This window comes from Electrophorus electricus, chromosome 16 (assembly GCF_041902795.1).
Source record: "Electrophorus electricus isolate QZ-2024a chromosome 16, ASM4190279v1, whole genome shotgun sequence".
Taxonomy (NCBI): domain Eukaryota; kingdom Metazoa; phylum Chordata; class Actinopteri; order Gymnotiformes; family Gymnotidae; genus Electrophorus; species Electrophorus electricus.
In genome coordinates, this window is record NC_137512.1 from 25,337,592 (window position 1) to 25,354,376 (window position 16,785).

The window sequence follows — 16,785 nt, forward strand, 5'->3', positions numbered from 1 at the left end:
TACTGGTACACAAACCCATTTAGGTTTAGCGTTAGTCACTGTTGTACTGGCACCTGCTGACTGTTTGGGGTATAAACTATGCTTTGCGACGCGATTGTCGGTATTTTTAGCAATAGTTGTTGTGATACAGGTAAAATGCTGATGGCGCTGAATGTTCTTGCAAAAGTGCAGGAAGCCTCAGAGAGCAGCCGCTTAATCTGCTGTGTGATTTTCTCCACAAACATGATGCAGTTGTAGGCTGAAGTGTGTTCGTGTGTGAGCACTGAAGAGCTCAGAGGAGATATAGTGCTGCAATGGTACAGCCAGCTGCTCAGGCTTTCAACTGGTGCTTTCCAGTGTTGGAAGTGACAGATTACAACATACCGAGAGTACTATTGCTATTAGATATGTCAGTCAAATCATAAAATGGAAAATCCCAGTGCAATCATAACTAAACCTAGTCATTTGTAGTGGTTTGAGCTACTCACCAATATTTGTAAGACATTGATGCCTCTTTATCTGCATTCCAGTTCCTTAATTAAACCCAAGTTGGATTTTTCCCGATTTCCAGGAGACATCCAAAAATAAAACAAAAACAATCTTGGCATCCCTCCTACACACAGAACTTAAAAGACCTTGACAAAATCATTAACAAAAGCCCTAAAACCCCAGACTACCTACGTGAAAAGCCCAGTGTTTTTAGTAACGGCTGCAACACCAGCATGCAGAACAAATCAGCATGGAAAACCTGCCGAGGAGAATCCACGAAATTCCAAGACCTCCAGCTGAAAACTGCCAAACTCAACGCCTCAGGTGGCACTAGGCTGTGTTTAGTGTTTTCCCCCCCAAGCCTTTAGATCAGGATTTAAGCCTCATTGTGGAATCGACACCTGCAGAAAGGCTGTTCAAGCGTAACATTCAGATGATGGAGAACACAGGCTGTGGCAACTAGGATGAACTGGTGGGTCGGAATTAAGCCAGCTGAAGAACACATGAGCGCAGTGCAGGAAAGAAAAACCCTCCCTTGTGTTGCTGGCACAGAGAGCATTTTATTTAAAAAAAGAAAAGGGGAAAATCAACCTGGTAAATATGAATGAAGCATGAGCACGAGAAACTCGCAGTCCCAGCATGCTCCAGGTAGAAAAGTTGAGTTGTGTGGAAAGAAAAAGTTGTAAAAATTGAGCTAGTATTTTTTTTTTTTCTTCACATGTCTGAAAGCAAGTTTACAGTCGTGAGCTACATGCCACTGGAATCCGGCTGAGTCCCGTGCGATGAGCCATGCGCAGATAAAACACCACGTGAGGGAGGGGGTTGATCCAGGGCTCTTAAACGGCACGGGTCACACCCGACGGTATCAAGTTTATCAAACAAAAACACCTTTCAGATCTTGCTCTTGGGGGAGAAAGAAAAAACAAAAACAAAAAAGAATTTACAAATAATAGCTGTTGCAAAATAAACCATCTGAATATTAAAACCACATCCCTAAAGTCTCACACAGACCACCGCATGGCCACTGCACGTGCTGGGGGTTGCCACGGCTTGGCTGGGGAATCAAATAGCAGATTTTGTGCAGGAAATCTCATCAAAAACACACTTCTCTTTTGGTCACAGGGCCTGTTCCGATCAGTCTGGGTCACAATCTTGATTCTGTATACATTGGTCTTGCTTTTTTTTTTGTTTTTTATAAAATATTTTTTATTCATACAATCTTTTTTTTAACTATAGCAACATTTCTATTAACTTTGAATGGCAAGATAGACAGATCACCTCATTAGAACAATAGTATATAAACGAATGCAGGGCAAAGGGGGGGGACAGAATCCATCCGCGGAGGTTTCTCTTCAGACAGTTCCCGTCCTCTGTACAGCTGTCTAATGTTAATATTGCTGGTCCTGATCTGGTGGAGTTGGTTCGGTGCCGGCGGGGGCGGCGCTGTCGGCCGGCTGGCGCCCCCTAGGAGTGGGAGCATGTGTGGCAGGGGCAGACGCCTCAGACAGGGCCGTTGACCGCAGCGTCAGGTGAGGACACCTGCTCTGTTCTGGGGGGGGGGGTGAGAGACAGGATTCACCTACGTGTTACTCGACCCCGCAGAGAGACTTACTACACAACTCAGTTTGCCCCAAAACAGGCAATCCCATCAGTTTAACCCAAGAGAAGAAAAAAGGTTCAAGTTCACCAACAAAATGAAAACCAAACACCAGAAGACGGATTTTAATGAATCACCTCTGGTAGTTATCTAGATAAATTCAGATCAGTGCAAGCTCATCGACTAGAGCCAGCGCAGCGATGTCCCACCCAAACCCCTGCCCCGGCCACATTACTTACTTGGCTTCCTCCATGTGAGCTGTACTCTCTACGGGGCCGTTGAGACCCTCCCACGCCCCCCTGGTTTTCTCTTCTAAGTGCTTTGCACTGTCAGGCGGAAGCGGAAGAGCCGGCTCAGTTAAAAGGAACCGCACCAGAGTAAAGCGTCAAATAAAGCAGCAGGCCGGGCGCAAGGAGTGTGTGTACTTCGCCGGACCAGGCGCCGCTTACCCCGATTTCTGACAGTTGCTAGTGGTCAGCGCGGACGCAGCCCTGTCGCTCTCTGCGTCTCCCACCACATCTTCAGAGGTAGCTCGCGTCCCCTCCTCGCTGAAAGGTAGCAACACACGGTTTTACAGGGCTCCTCCCCCTCCACACGCCCCACCCCCACCAAAACCCACGCACACAAAGAGTGGGCCAAATCAAAAGCCACGCTGCAAAAACAAATGTATATTTATTTTAAAAAGTAAGGGACTCGGGCGTGGCGAGACAACGAGACGATGTGGAAACTGAGCAGCACAAACTGAAGGACAGAAGCAGTAATGAACGTCTGCCTGGAGTGGGGACTCGTTCAGGAGAAATGACGTGTGAAGACGGCGGGGACAACAAAAAGATGGCTCAGGGGCGGGGACATGCCAGCAAGCCATCGTCTTAGCAACGGGGCATTTTCAAAGCCCAGCAGTGGCTCTCTAATCGTGGAGGGATGGCCAATAGCTGCCAGCTAGTGTGGATCAGCCTGTCGGAACTTCGTCATCCCGGACTGAGGGACCCCAGACCCACTGTGGCGTTAAAGGAGATACACGGTACGTAGACACCGCTCCCTGCACTCGAGAACAAGCGCCCCGGGAGGAACCACTTTCGTGCAGGAAGCAAACACCGGCCCAGAGGAGCTTCCCGCAGGGAGACGTCCCCACACCAGGCAGCTCCTCTCAAAAACGCTCGGGGAGGGGTTTGGGGGCGGGGCAACCTGTGCTTCTGACGACCATGCAGATGGAGATGGAGAAATATCACCACGGAAAGGAAACCAAAACTGAAGGCAACATGAGCAGGAATCGGAACTGAACGGCTGACATGAAGACAGACGTGGCAGAGGCCCGGCCTGCTCCCGACCGGCTGTACATACCGATACGACTTCAACACCCTGAGTCCCCACGCACGCGGAGAGAGGGAGGAAGCATGTTTAAGTGCTGCAGTTCAACACGCAAGGAAACACGCTTGGGTTTTCTTTTTGTGACCCCCCCCCCAAGCAGAAACAGACACTGGCTCTGTACATGGTGACATCAAATAAACACACAAAATAAAAGAAAATGAAAAAACACAGCTGTACGTTTCAGTAGCCCCAAGCGAGTGGGCGGGTCCCTGGCCTATGAGCACTCTGAGTGAGGGGCAGTGGGAGGGGCCTCATGCAGCGTGATGAGGTAAGGGAGAGAGGGACATACCTCTTGAAAACAGCAGTTTCGGTTCTGGCATCTACAGTAAGGCTAAGTGTCTCCTTCATGGAGCCATTGGTGACCGTCTCCGTGATGCGGTCACCGGGTGACTCCTCCTCCACGTCAGACCCGCCCCCGATGGAGACGGGCGGCTGGGCTTGCTCGTCACTGGGCCACTGCCCTGCCCCTGCAGCAGGTAGGAGGTTCAGTGTCTGACCTGGAGCACGCAATGCCACAAAGGGGGCTAGACTTCTGGCTCACCTGCGGGTGCATTCACACCTAGAGGGTCCATCGTCTCCACACTCGTCTCCATGGCTACCGGGGAGTTGCTCCTCAGAGGGTCTTTGGGGCTGTGGAAAACGAAAAACAAAAAAAACCCTCATCACAGGAAGCGTGAGGCGTTTGTGTCAGCTCACTAATGTGGGAATCTCTCACATCGGTGCGGCAGGTGGAGATGGGTGAAGCCAACCCCTCACCTGACGGGTGTGAAGCTGGAGAAGTCTGCCCAGCCGGTCTCCGTGGCTACGGTGTTGGTAGGAGAGTTCCAGGCTGCAGGTTCAGTCAAAGAACCAGGAGAGGAGAGGGCTGGGGCAGACACGCCCCCCGTATCCATGGGGATGTCATCAAAGCTGGCTGTCCACACAGGTCCTGCAAGGAAGCCAGGCAGGACAGACTTTTGCACCAGTGAGGAATCAGTATGCATTCAGAGTCCACCTACTGCTCCCCCTAAACGCTCATGACACGCCCCCTCATGAGGTCATGGTTTACGTTGAAGCAGCTGCTGTTCTTTGCTTGCAGTTGCGAACGAACTGTTCAGGTCCCAGCACCCGTTTATTTATTATGATAGAAATGCGCAGAATGTTTCCAAATTAGGTGGGAGCACTGGAACGATTACAGTTTCTCGTTGGTGGAAAAGGGAATCAGGGGAAGGACAGAGTATCTAACCACTAAACCCTTACACTGGCCTGGTCACACACAAAAGAAAGATGCTACATCATTTTGATTCTTTTTCTATATAGTGTTCACATTTAAGCTATTGTACATCAATTACAGTAACAACTTTTATAAATATGAATCTGTCCTCTTCTCAGCAGTACTCACCTTAATACTGCCAAGCCTGCCTCGCAAGGTCCAGCGTGTGTTCGTTCCTCACCCTCCCCACCTCCATGGGAGGTCTAACCCAAGTGTGTGCGCTTTTAATATTTTTTTTATATATATATATATATATATATATAAAATAAATAAGTGTGTGTGCGCGTTCCTCACCCTCCCCACTGTCCACCTCCATGCGGTCATCAGCAGCAGTATTCGCTGCCTCAAATGGATCGCGCTTCACGTCCTCGTCCTCCGAGTCTGTACTCTCCTCACTGTCTGTGCTGCCTGCACTCCTGAGAGAGAGAGAGAGAGAGAGAGAGAGAGAGAGAGAGAGAGAGAGAGAGAGATTTTACAGGAGACACCTTGTTTTCTAAGGCCTGAGTACATGTACACATGCATGCCCTACCTTGGACGTCTCTGTGCTTCAGGAGGAAACGTTACGTCTTTCTCGTCCCAGATGTCCTCCTCGTCTGAGCCTGCATCCTCAAACTGCTGGATTTTCTCCTTACAGCAGGCCTCAAACAGGGCCATGTTCGCCTGCAGGAGCACACACACACACACACACACACACACACACACACACACACACACACACTTCAATTTAGCGTACAACGTTTCCACCCACAGCAGAAATTCACAGTTCACAAGGTTAAGAGAAAACAACATTTTTGGACAGAAGGTCCTTTATCAGCTCTGCAAAGCAAAGCACTTGAGCTGATGAAGGACCTCCATCTGAAAGGTCCCGTCTTTGCACGTGTGTGTGCGCGTGCTTTACATCGCATGTGTGATCACTGCTGAGACACAGGGCATACTTACACTTTCATTTGTATTCAAGGAAAAATTGATGTCTGATATTCTATCAAAGGGAATACTGCAAGGTTAAAGAGAACAGAGTTCAGTTGAGTGAAAAATCAGTTAGCAAGAGCACAACAGCACGTGCACGCTCAAATGCACACTCACGTGGAAAAACAGCATGCATCCAAACACAGAACAGTTGATATACATTACAGCATACAATACCCATAATGCACAGTGAAACAGCAACAATGTATTAAATGCTACAACTACTACTGGTGACACAAAAGTTTGACGTTAATTTAGATTCAAGTTACATTATCAGATTTAAAATAATAGTACAGCAATAATTACACAGTTCAGAAGGATCTCAAACCCTCCTCTTAGAGAGTTACTGTCCAACAAATAGTGGATCCAATACAAACACAACAAAAAGACACCAGTCAAGTAACTGGTGCCTTTGTAGGTGTTCACACAGAGTTGGAGATGAACTCTGCATATTCTCCAGATGGAGGTTTGGAGATCCCACAGTAAGAAAATGGCCCTGGAGTCTAAACATACAGCTAAAACAAACAACAACAACAACGTCCACATCAGACCCCTCCCACCCAGTCAGGAAAACCCAACCCCTTCACCACAGGCAGCCCCACTCACTCAGTCAAACCCAACCCCTTCACCACAGCCAGCCAACCACTCAGTAAAACCCAACCCCTTCAAAGAACAGGACCCAGTTTCCAGACACAGGCCAAGGCCAATCAGACAGGGAATTTAAGGCCAAGGGGTGTGGTGAGCTCAGCCCCAAAATGCCACAAGGCCTGTGTTTGGAAGAAACAGTGCCCCCTCTGGCGAGACAGAATCATGCAGCTTGAGTACTCACTCCACAACATCGTCCTGATCGGCAAACTCTTCATCGTTGAAGCCAAACTGCTCAATAAAATTGGACGTCATTTGTTGCATCTGATAATCAGAAAAGGCCTGGCCAACCCAGGAGCAGCGATAATGATACAATCTCAACACTACATTTCAAACACAGTCTGCTTAAACTCTTAAATCTTACCAAGCACCAGCCAACACCACACTTTTAAAGACTGAATGTTTTAGTGTTTACTACTTTACAGGGATTTTGCAAAAATAATGAATTTCTGAACGTGGTGAATAATTATGACATGTCTGAGACATGAACTGCACTGTTATCACATCTCCCTTTAGCCTTTTAAAATGGTTTAACAATCCAGTGCTGCTGTAACTGTCAAAAATACTTACGCACCAACCCACCCAAGCTAATTAACATAAGTGCATGTCATCTTCCAACTCCCCACCCCACTAAACCCCAGTGACTTAACCAGAACATGCTAGGCAGCCAGCTTACATAGTCTACCATCTCAGTCATCAACTGCACAAACTGTAATTTTGTGATTGTGATTCGTGTTAGCTTCGCCGTTAGCTGTTGCTTAGTCTTAAAAAGAACCCCCCCCCCAGTTGTGAGGGACAGTGCCTTATATTAGTTACAAACATCCGTGCGTCAGCCTCACTGAACTGGAGCCAGAACGTAACGTGTCTAGCTGATAGTAACAGATACTGATAAATAAGGAGGTTTGAACTTACCTGTTGCAGGGAAGAGTCGTGGTGAAACCCACTGTCCTTGAAATCTACCTCGTCATCACTGGACGAGTGAATGTGATGCGTGTTAACCTGTAGACAGACACAGACAAAGTTGTCTCCATCCTAGCATATAAAAGTTCAGCTACTGGCACCACAGTTTGGACAATGTCTGGCCAAGGCAGGTGACTTACTAAGTCTACAGTGTTCTTCTTGTTTATGTCAGCTAGCTGCCCGGACGTGAAGGACTCCCATCGCTCCCGCTCATCCTCCTGGAGCTCTGTCACACAGCAAACAAGGGCAGTGAGCACTGCCAGCCCAAAAAACTACAACCAGGAGGAAACCACCAGCGGAAGACAGCTCACTGCTGTTACCACAGCGTTAGTGCTGCCGGGCTATGCTCAGCGTCATAATGGTTAGCCATGAGCCTGGACCCGCTTGCTTACAAACGTACCATCACACTGATTTACTAAAGTGTTAAGTAAGCCAACACCAACAACCACCACCAGTGGACACCTGTGGAACTCAGGACAGCTCACCAACATGAACACCTGACACCCTGCGCTGCATTTGACATGAGGCCGTGAGGGACTTCAGAAACAGGGTGCAACACGTGTGTAACAACGCACCTGAAATAAGCTGCTGGATCTGAGTGCCATTAGGACCCTTGTCACTGTTGTGCACTATGGAGTTAGCTATTCTGGTCAGGTGACCCATGTAACCTCTTCGGCGCCCCCCCTCTGCCCTGCAGGAAACCAGGTTGGATTTGTTTAAACAGGACAACCATCAAACCAGAGAGCACACTACCATGAGACTCTGCTTTTGGTCTATAAAGGATCAGAGATGATTCAACTCACTGCTCCTTCTCGTTGGAGCTCCACGCATCCAGGATTCTCTGGATCAACCTGCACTTCTGAAAGAGCTGCAAGGGAAAGAATGAAAGAACTGAGAAGAGCCCGTCCACCCGCCCACCCACAAGAGTGCGTGCGTGAGCGTGCATGTGGAAACACTCACGTGTGTGATGAGGATGTTTTCTCTGAGCTGCTCCTTGTCTTCGTCCCGGTTAATATCAGTGTCACTCTGGGTTGGAGGCATGGCCAAGACCATGGCGGTACAGATTTCCACTTGTATGTGTAGGAAGTTGTTCCAGATGTATTTGAAGTACATATCCTACAAAAAACAACCAAAGTCAGAATGTTTTTTTAAGAAGAAAGTTCTTCTGTGTGGTCTCCAAGCAGCACTCACAAGCATCACCCCCAGCAGGTTCAGGTTGATGAGCTCCTGGTTGATGATGTGGTTACTGGTCTGCAGGAGACTGGCTACCAGTCTCACCACGTTAAGGCGCGTGTTTCCCACCGGGGGGTCCAGCAACCCCCACGTGGTCTTCAGTGGGGTTTTCTAATCACAAACACAAAAGGTGAACGCACATGAAATATTTTGCATAAACACGAGACAGACAAAAATCACTCAGTAGACTCACGTGCCGTTTGCTGTGTGAAAATCTAACAAATGTAACGTGTAACAAGACATTAAAAATGTTAATTATTGCGATAGTGATTATTATCAATTCATAGGGCAACTAGGACAATTCATTCTAACGTGGAAGAAAAAGCTCCATCAGAGACTGAACCAGTAATAAGATGGAGAGACAGAGTTTCAGTGCATAGCACCATCCTCCTCCCCCCAGGCATATCATAGCCAACAGAGGAAACACTCAAACCACAACCTGAAATGCATCAATAAATGAAGCCTCAGATGAAAAAAAACCAAAACCAAACTTAATGAGTCAACATGTCAGACTGCAGCAACGCAGGCACCAGGAGGCCACATCTTGAACCCAGCAGCTGCTCGGCTGATAGCACGCTGGCCTACTGAACATCAGCGCGGATGCTGGCTCCCTCAGTTGCATCCACACAACACCAGCCCAAAATAAACAAACTCACACAGGAATTCTGACAAAGTATTTGACCAAGAACCAAAATGTGGCCCCTGAAGCACAACAAGGGTACTTTTGCTCTGAATGTAAACACCACTCTCGTGTAATTAGTTCTCACCACGGTCTTGAGTTTTGCTGTTGAAAGCCCTCATCTGAGCTATGAACGTGCACCAGTGGAGCTGCAGCTCTGGACTGGCATGGCTGGCTCCCACCCAATGTGCCATTTTCAAAATTATTTATTTCCACACAGAAAATACTGCCACAGGGATTTGGCAGCAAAAAAGATTGCAATGCAATAAGTCAACATCAAGCATGAAATCACAGGCATCTGCAGAACAATACAAAACCCGTAAACAGTAGAAGGCCATATTTGACCAATAACCTACAGACGTGAAGAGTAGTTCTGTGGTGAGCACTGCTAGGCAAGCGGGTGGGGGGCTACATAGAAACTACTCAACAATGATATCGAGGCTGGAAATATCCAAAACGAGGCCAGTCTACTCCATCAGTTCACCTTTGGAGGCTCGAGCAGGAGCTGGTGGAAATCCTTCAGCCTGGGTCGGACTGCCTCCAGGATGCTCTGATTGACAGAGAAAGACGCGTGGTTGAGGCCGGGAGGACAGAGCTCCAGGTGGCCCTCAAACCTGCCAGACAGAGGAGCACTTTTTAGAGAGACACCCACACACCCACACACACACACCCACACACACACACCCACACACACACACCCACACACACACACCCACACACACACACACACACACGTGACCAGAAGCCCTTACGCTGGTCTCCTGGTCTCAAAGAGGGTGAGGAGAATCTGGATGACGCTGACTATGGCAGACTCATTCTTCTCTTTGTCGAAGATGTTGGAGAGAAGTTGCTCTACAGTCTCCTGTCTGAAAACACAGCAGAGACTCAAGCCACTGGACACACCCACTCTCAGAGGCTACACACACCACCCCAATAAAGCCCACCCAATGCATCAGAGTACACATCTGCCCACTCAAACACCAAATATTATATTATAAGCTGCAGGTAGTAATAATAATAAAAATAATAATAGAATAAATGAACAACTTCAGTGTGATTTCCCCAAGGAAGGACGTACTTCTCCAGAGTGGCCAGCAAGGGGTCGGGCTCGGAGGAGCCTTGTACCTGAAACATCTGATCCCTACTGAGGCGAATTATCTCACAGAGCGACTGCGACGCATTCGAGTGTCTCTGAGGGAACAAACCAACAGGACTCAGGGCAGGGCGGGGCAAAAGGCCTTTTTAAACCAAATGCAATTTTCTTTCCAGATAATGTTTTAAAATTATATTTAAATTACTTTACACTGGTTTTGAAACTTGCAGACTGCAACACTGCAATGGTTTAAATCCAGATGAATGGGCACCATGGCCGCAGAACAGCTCAACTTGCTCGTGGCAGAGCAAGAAAGCATTTGACAAGCAACAAGCTAACGCAGAAGTTAAAATGTGCATAGAAGCACAGCAGTTAGTCAAGGAAGGAACCTCTCTGTACAAGACAGCCAGTGTTTACGGCCAGACCAGAACACGTGGTCACACGCCGGAAGAAATGCGAACTTAATATAACTCTTTAACACATTTATATTTATCCATGGCATTAATTTTGACTGAAACAAACAAACCCCACATACAGGAAACATGGGTGTAGCATGGGTGTAGCATGGGTGTAGCATGGGTGTAGCATGGGTGTAGCATGGGTGTAGCATGGGTGTAGCATGGGTGTAGCATGGGTGTAGACTTACGTCCTCATCCTGGCAGGGTTGGACCATATCCACTAACCTCTGGATCACTTTCTCCTCATTCAACCACTACAGATCAGACAGAGAGAGGATTAAAGACTAGCTACATAAAGCGCAGTGCCAACACCCGTCTGTCTGAACACAAACATTTAAACCGGCTGTTATCTGACCACAGAGTGCTGAATAAATTATGAAATTAATCTTGAGTCTTGCGGGGGGGGGGGGGGGGGGGGGGGGAGAGAGCTCACATTTAAAACGTCTTGTCTAAGCTGTTGAGGTTCAATGCAGGTGAGCATCCTGAGAAGAAGGTCCATGATGGCCGAGGTTCCTATGTGTTTGATCATGAGATCCACAAAGTCCTCCCTTTTCCTCAAGAACTCCACAATCTACACACACACACACACACACACACACACACACACACACACACACACACACACACACACACACACACACACACACACACACACACACACACACACACACACACACACACTTTTGTTTAGAGAAAATCGAGTACTAATTAATTATAGGCAATATCCACAAATATCAGTTTTGAGCTGCACAACTTTGTAAAAGGTCAGATTGTAAAAAGTTGTTTTTTGTTTTTTTTTTTTAAAAGACAAACACAATCCACCCACATGCCTTGTGTTTTAGCAGAATGACTGGTCTGTGCTAGAGTTGCCAGTCTGCAGGCTACGCCCCCTAATGGCAATGCCCCTCCCTCACCTGCTCTGGCTTTCTGCCGATGAGGATGCTGAGGACTTTGCTGAAAAAGCTGGCCAGCAGAGGGTTGAGAGGGGGCTCACTCTGCAGGAACCCATAGAGCTTCAGGAGGAGACCCTCATCTTCACCCAGCCGGTCATTGATCTGCCCGACATCTGAGGTGAGGAGCTCGCACGAGATGTTGGGATACCTACATCATCAACACAAGACATCTTGTTACGCGCCGACAGCTGCAGGTTGACATGAATGCCAAATTCACTTCGGAGTGGCAGCCCCGAGATGAGAACCTGGCAAGTGCTGTCTGTATTTGTATTGTATACATCAACACGACTCCGTAGTTAAAAGGCAGCTAGAGGAAGCGGTGGTCGTGAAGAGCCGTAGGGGCTTGGGATGGCTAGCAAAGCGGGCCAACACAGCTCACTTGTATTTGATCTTCTCCTCCATGTCCTGGCTGGGTTCCTGGGTGATGAAGTCAACCAGGTGCTCCATGCACTGTGGCCGCACAAGAAAGTCCACTAGCTTGTGGTTCTGGGCTTTGCACTCCTGCAGAACGTCCTCCTCGTCCATGACCTCCGTCAGGGTCACGTCCTCCTTGTCCAGTAGCGTGTCGATGTGCGACGTCGTGTGCAGGTCAAACTTCCAAAACATGGTGCTTCTGTGGGACAGACAACCAGAACATGATATCCTGACACTACCTCCACACCGTAACAAAAAGAACACCCAAACGTTGTCAGACTACGCGTTCCCTGCAACGGACAGCATCAAAAACAACTCCACTGCTGGTAAAATGGACAGTAGTGGAAGGTGACGTGCTGTGAGGTGATGCGAGGTGTGTAGTGCACGGTCTACCTGAGCAATACAGGGCTCAGAGGGTAAAATCTCTGATTAAAAAGAAAAGAATGCTTCAACTCTCTGGGATGTCTGGCCCATTCCAGGCACTGCAGGCAGGAGGAACGTCCTAACGAACAGCTTGCATGCAGCTTGCAGTCAACACCTCTGCCCCAGCTACACACACTCAACACACACCTGGAATAAACAATCACAACAACAACAACGTTAGTAGGCAAACACCATCCTCCACCACTACACTCCTGCAACAAACAGCATTAGCAGGTAAATACCATCTCAGCCCATCACAACACGCCTGGTATTACTAACACTACCCCCACCACAACACGCCGGCATCCCCACAAGACACAACCTTTAATCAAACAACATATTGAACACATACATAAAGCCATGTTTGTATTCTTGTTCTGACTAGTTATTGTGTATCTGTTTGATAAGTGAGAGATGCGTGATCTTCAGCACTTGAGGACAAATACCGTAGAAGCAAAGCCATGCAAACTTTTCTATAAAGGACATCCTTTAAAAGGTTCGTGCTGAAAGCAAATGGTAGCTATTCCACACAATATGCCTGCTCTTCTCCTAGCATTACAGAAGGGGCAGCTCTGCTCAACATGACCCTGAACAAATGAAACCAGCACATCACAGTGGAGAAGCTTGGACTGATGTCACCACCACGGCAGCAGAGGAGAGATCCCAGCCTCCATTGTGTTGAGAACGTGACTGTTTGGCCCATTGTAACTCATCACTACTTCTTGACACAAGCAGATTCAGCAGTCTCTTTCTGCAGCGTTCATATATATATATATATACACACACAGACACACACACACGAGGCACCTAACTCCCCCCCGACTTTTTACATCAAAACGCAAACTACAAATGTGATTTTACCATTCTATAAATGAAGACAAGAATGAAATATGAAAAATCAATTAGTATTGGACAGCTTTACACTTTTAGTTGACTTTTAAAGACCAGATCAAGAACGGAGATGTAATGCATACCAAAGAACACCAGGAATATATAACTTAATGATTAAACCATTAGAGATTTTCATTTTTGAATGAAAACATTATTTAACCAAACACCTAGCATGTCTCACTCTTATGCCATGGCAGACACTTGTTCAGTAACTAGTAAAAATAAATAAATAAAAAATTCTGCATTTTGATTAACAGTTTTAAATTTCTTCCTCTTCATAAACATAGAAAATTATACTTTATATTTAGACAAAAATACCCAGACAATTATAGTTCATCTGTATAATTTTAGAAGATCAAGCATCATCTATATTGTTCTGCTGAAACCTCTAAGCATGCTTTTAATGCAGCACTCCAACAACACACTACATTTATCTTATCTGGTCAACTGACACGAACATAATTGTTCGTCTGGTGAAACCAGTTCCAGGTGTGGTCAGTCATCCTGGCTTTCATCCAATTGGAGGCCACATTAACAGGCCAGAATAGCATCACCAGACAGAGTTCCTCTCCAGGGGTAAAGCAGCAACAAACCACCAGGTTAGAGGTTATAAAAACACAAACAGCTAACAGGAAGGAAAGCCTATTAATAGCCTAGGACGAGACTTGTCCAGACCTAGGGAGCTTAGGCCCTCTCTTGGACCACTGCACTCAAGCTGATTAAATGGTCGGCTCACTGATCCCACGTTAAAAATCAAAGGATAAATGCAAACTGCCCATAATAGCTATTCTTATGTACTTATAATAGTTACTTGCGTACTTATAACCCAATTAGCAGAAAAATAAATGTTGAATTAACTGTGCTAGGCACATAACCAAATGTAAGGAATAAAAAAGGTCACATATCCATGCATAACGTATTCTGGGAGCAGTTGCATGAGAACTAACCGCAAAGTCAAAAGCACGCCACCAAAATGCTGGCTTTAGTATCAGTAAAGGCAGACGCTACTAAAAGTGTCTTGTACCCGGTAGCATTACTACACGGGAGAGAACGACGGCGTTGTGGAGTACTCGCGTGTCAAACACTGCTCCCCTGCCACAGGTTCACCGGTTTTCAAACTGACAATCTAATACTTCGCTGTCTAGCAACTGGCATTTTGACAATCACTGTCATATAACACTTAGCAAACGCTGAATTATTAGTATTCCTTTAAACACATTTTACAGCAATGACAACAACAAACTGCCCAACCGATCGATCTCCTCTGATGCTACTTAACCGGATCTCCAACTAATTAAACCGCAGAAGTAAATTCACACATTCTGGTGTAACGACACTGGCATAACAGGGCTTGCTAGCTGCAAACCAGCAGCCCACTATAGATTAAACACACCCAGAGCCACAGCTAAAACACTGAACAGAGCAGCTCTGTAGACACAGATCACCCCACAACAAGACAGACGTACGTTAGCTAGGACAGCTAGCTACCTTTCCTTCAGCCGTTACCTATAGCGTTAGCTAACCACACGCTAACGCCGACGATAACAACCCTGCTAAATGAGTATAAGCAACTAGCTAGGTAGCTAAACTGCCGATTAATTGATATAATCGGTTTAGAGACCGACTGCCTGACGCAAATCTCTCTTACCGAGCGTTTGTTACTAAAGCTAAGAAGGGCCACTTTTGAATCACGCCAACATACCATTTCGCTAGGGCCCGGCAGAGCTAACGCTAATGCTAGCCTAGCCGTCTAAGAAAGAACACAGTACGAGGACACGGACTCGCTAGGCTAGCTTCAGCCCAGACAGCGGGCACAACACCGCGGTTAGAAAGTGGTTATTCAGCTAGTCCTTTATACAGCGAGCTAGCCTAGCTGCTAGCTGTCTGTTAAAGTGGTTGTTTAGCGCTTATTTATTTAGCTTAGGTAGCGAGCTAGCCTAGCTGCTAGCGTTACCTTGCATCCGCCAGCTAATGCTACATATATCAAGCCAAATCGTTCGGAAAAGTTTCGGTTTGCAGGTGCTGGACGGTTTAGTCGGGCTTCACCGGCCGCACACGCCCATCCATCCGCGATGAAGGTTGATCTGAAGCGGTGATGACTCCAGCGGCCCACCGTCCTGGGTGCGCGGGGCACCGGCGGGGAACGGAGAGGCCAGCCGGCTAGCCAGCGAGCTAACGCTACATTACCTCAGCGCCGAGAAAGAAACACGTACCGATTAGGAGCTGTCTACTGCCAGAGCCCGACATGAAGCTCACGGAACGCCAAGCTAAAACTGCCACCAAAATAAAACGGCACCGACACGCGGGGAGGGATGGAGGGGAAAAAAAAATAAAGTGTTGACAAGAAACACTGACAGGCGCGAAAACATACACCCTCACTGGGTACTTTTCAAGATGGCGGCGGCGTCAGCAGCCCTTCCCCCACACCCACAGCGCCTGTCAATCAAATGCACCGCTGAACGCTCATTGGTCCGAATGTACGTCAATCACAACGTGGCCATTTTAAATTCATGAAACCTACCTTCGTTTTCGTTTTAAGTTTCACGGTAAAAATAAGATTATAGGTAACGCACTCGGTGTTAAGTGGTCGGAAACGACAGTTGGGATGCGTATTCGTTCAAGCGTCTGTAGACCAAAGCGCTTTACGAACACACCCATGTCAACAAGATCCCGTCAGGTTTCCGGTTTGTAGAGAAATCTTCGTTCCGATTGGATGTCACACTCGTAATCATGTGCCACTGCCGTCTTCGAAACTAAAAGTAACCGCATCTCACTTCATCTTTCATTCATCGGCGGCGTGTGAGAAATTCACTGTCTTACCGACTTCTTAAGTGCGAGTCATTATGCTCCCGGTAAACCGTTCGCTGATGCTTGTGCGTTGAGTTTAGTTGAGCTCGGGTCACTCGGGCTTGTTTGTAACGCCCTAGCAACAATATGATGTCACCGTGATTGACAGACCGGTTGTGCTATCAGCGAGCGAGCGCTTTCGCAGCAGTGTCCAGTTTAACACAAGGATTAAACCAGTTGCAGTAGGTTTAACTGGGCATGGTGCGCAATGCTTACAGGGAGCTGTTATTCAGAATGTCGTATCCGGCCATAACACATAATGTCCCCAATACATAGTGTCTCGGTAAGAGTGTGAGTTAGCTTACACCACAATATAGGTCCCACAGCATAAGGAACATGTATGCCATGCACCAAAGCTGTTTGTGCTTTGGTTCAGTGTAGCATTACAAACTGGACCTAACATCTGACTCCTACACTTGGTATAGAATATACAGTCCGGAGATTTCTCATGTCAGACTCAGACGGGATGTTAAATGTTTGTGTTGTCTTTTAAAATTTAAATTAATCCAGTTCCTTCATCACTAGAATAGTGAAGGAC

General features: G+C 47.2%; 1 protein-coding gene across 4 annotated transcripts; it reads right to left on the reverse strand.

Annotated features, from left to right (window-relative positions):
* Positions 1-981: 981 nt before the first annotated feature.
* ppp6r3 (protein phosphatase 6, regulatory subunit 3) lies at positions 982-12,656 on the reverse strand. 4 transcript variants are annotated; one of them, XM_081698811.1, is made up of 25 exons: positions 12,480-12,656; positions 12,052-12,285; positions 11,634-11,820; positions 11,153-11,290; positions 10,908-10,973; positions 10,247-10,359; positions 9,921-10,034; positions 9,653-9,782; positions 8,448-8,600; positions 8,217-8,372; positions 8,060-8,124; positions 7,832-7,947; positions 7,397-7,482; positions 7,209-7,295; positions 6,481-6,527; positions 5,625-5,679; positions 5,215-5,345; positions 4,980-5,101; positions 4,190-4,361; positions 3,975-4,063; positions 3,723-3,900; positions 3,407-3,424; positions 2,515-2,613; positions 2,305-2,391; positions 982-2,017 (listed from the first exon to the last, which is right to left on the reverse strand). In XM_081698811.1, the coding sequence occupies exons 2-25, from the start codon at positions 12,276-12,278 to the stop codon at positions 1,969-1,971; spliced, it is 2,685 nt and encodes an 894-aa protein (XP_081554937.1). In that variant the 5' UTR covers positions 12,279-12,285; positions 12,480-12,656; the 3' UTR covers positions 982-1,968. The 4 variants fall into 4 exon arrangements, with proteins under 4 accessions (XP_081554937.1, XP_035387956.1, XP_035387959.2 ...); XM_035532063.2 differs by having other exon boundaries at positions 6,481-6,578; XM_035532066.2 differs by lacking the exon at positions 3,407-3,424.
* Between the last annotated feature and the right edge of the window lie 4,129 nt (positions 12,657-16,785).

Excerpts from the sequence above, each read along its gene's own strand:
- ppp6r3 (XM_035532063.2), bottom strand. The coding sequence starts at position 12,278 with ATGTTTTGGAAGTTTGACCTGCACACGACGTCGCACATCGACACGCTA. Across the intron at positions 11,821-12,051 it reads GAGGAGAAGATCAAATACAA|GTATCCCAACATCTCGTGCG; the intron begins GTGAGCTGTGTT and ends TTGATGATGTAG. Across the intron at positions 2,392-2,514 it reads AGCAACTGTCAGAAATCGGG|TGCAAAGCACTTAGAAGAGA; the intron begins GTAAGCGGCGCC and ends TCCGCCTGACAG.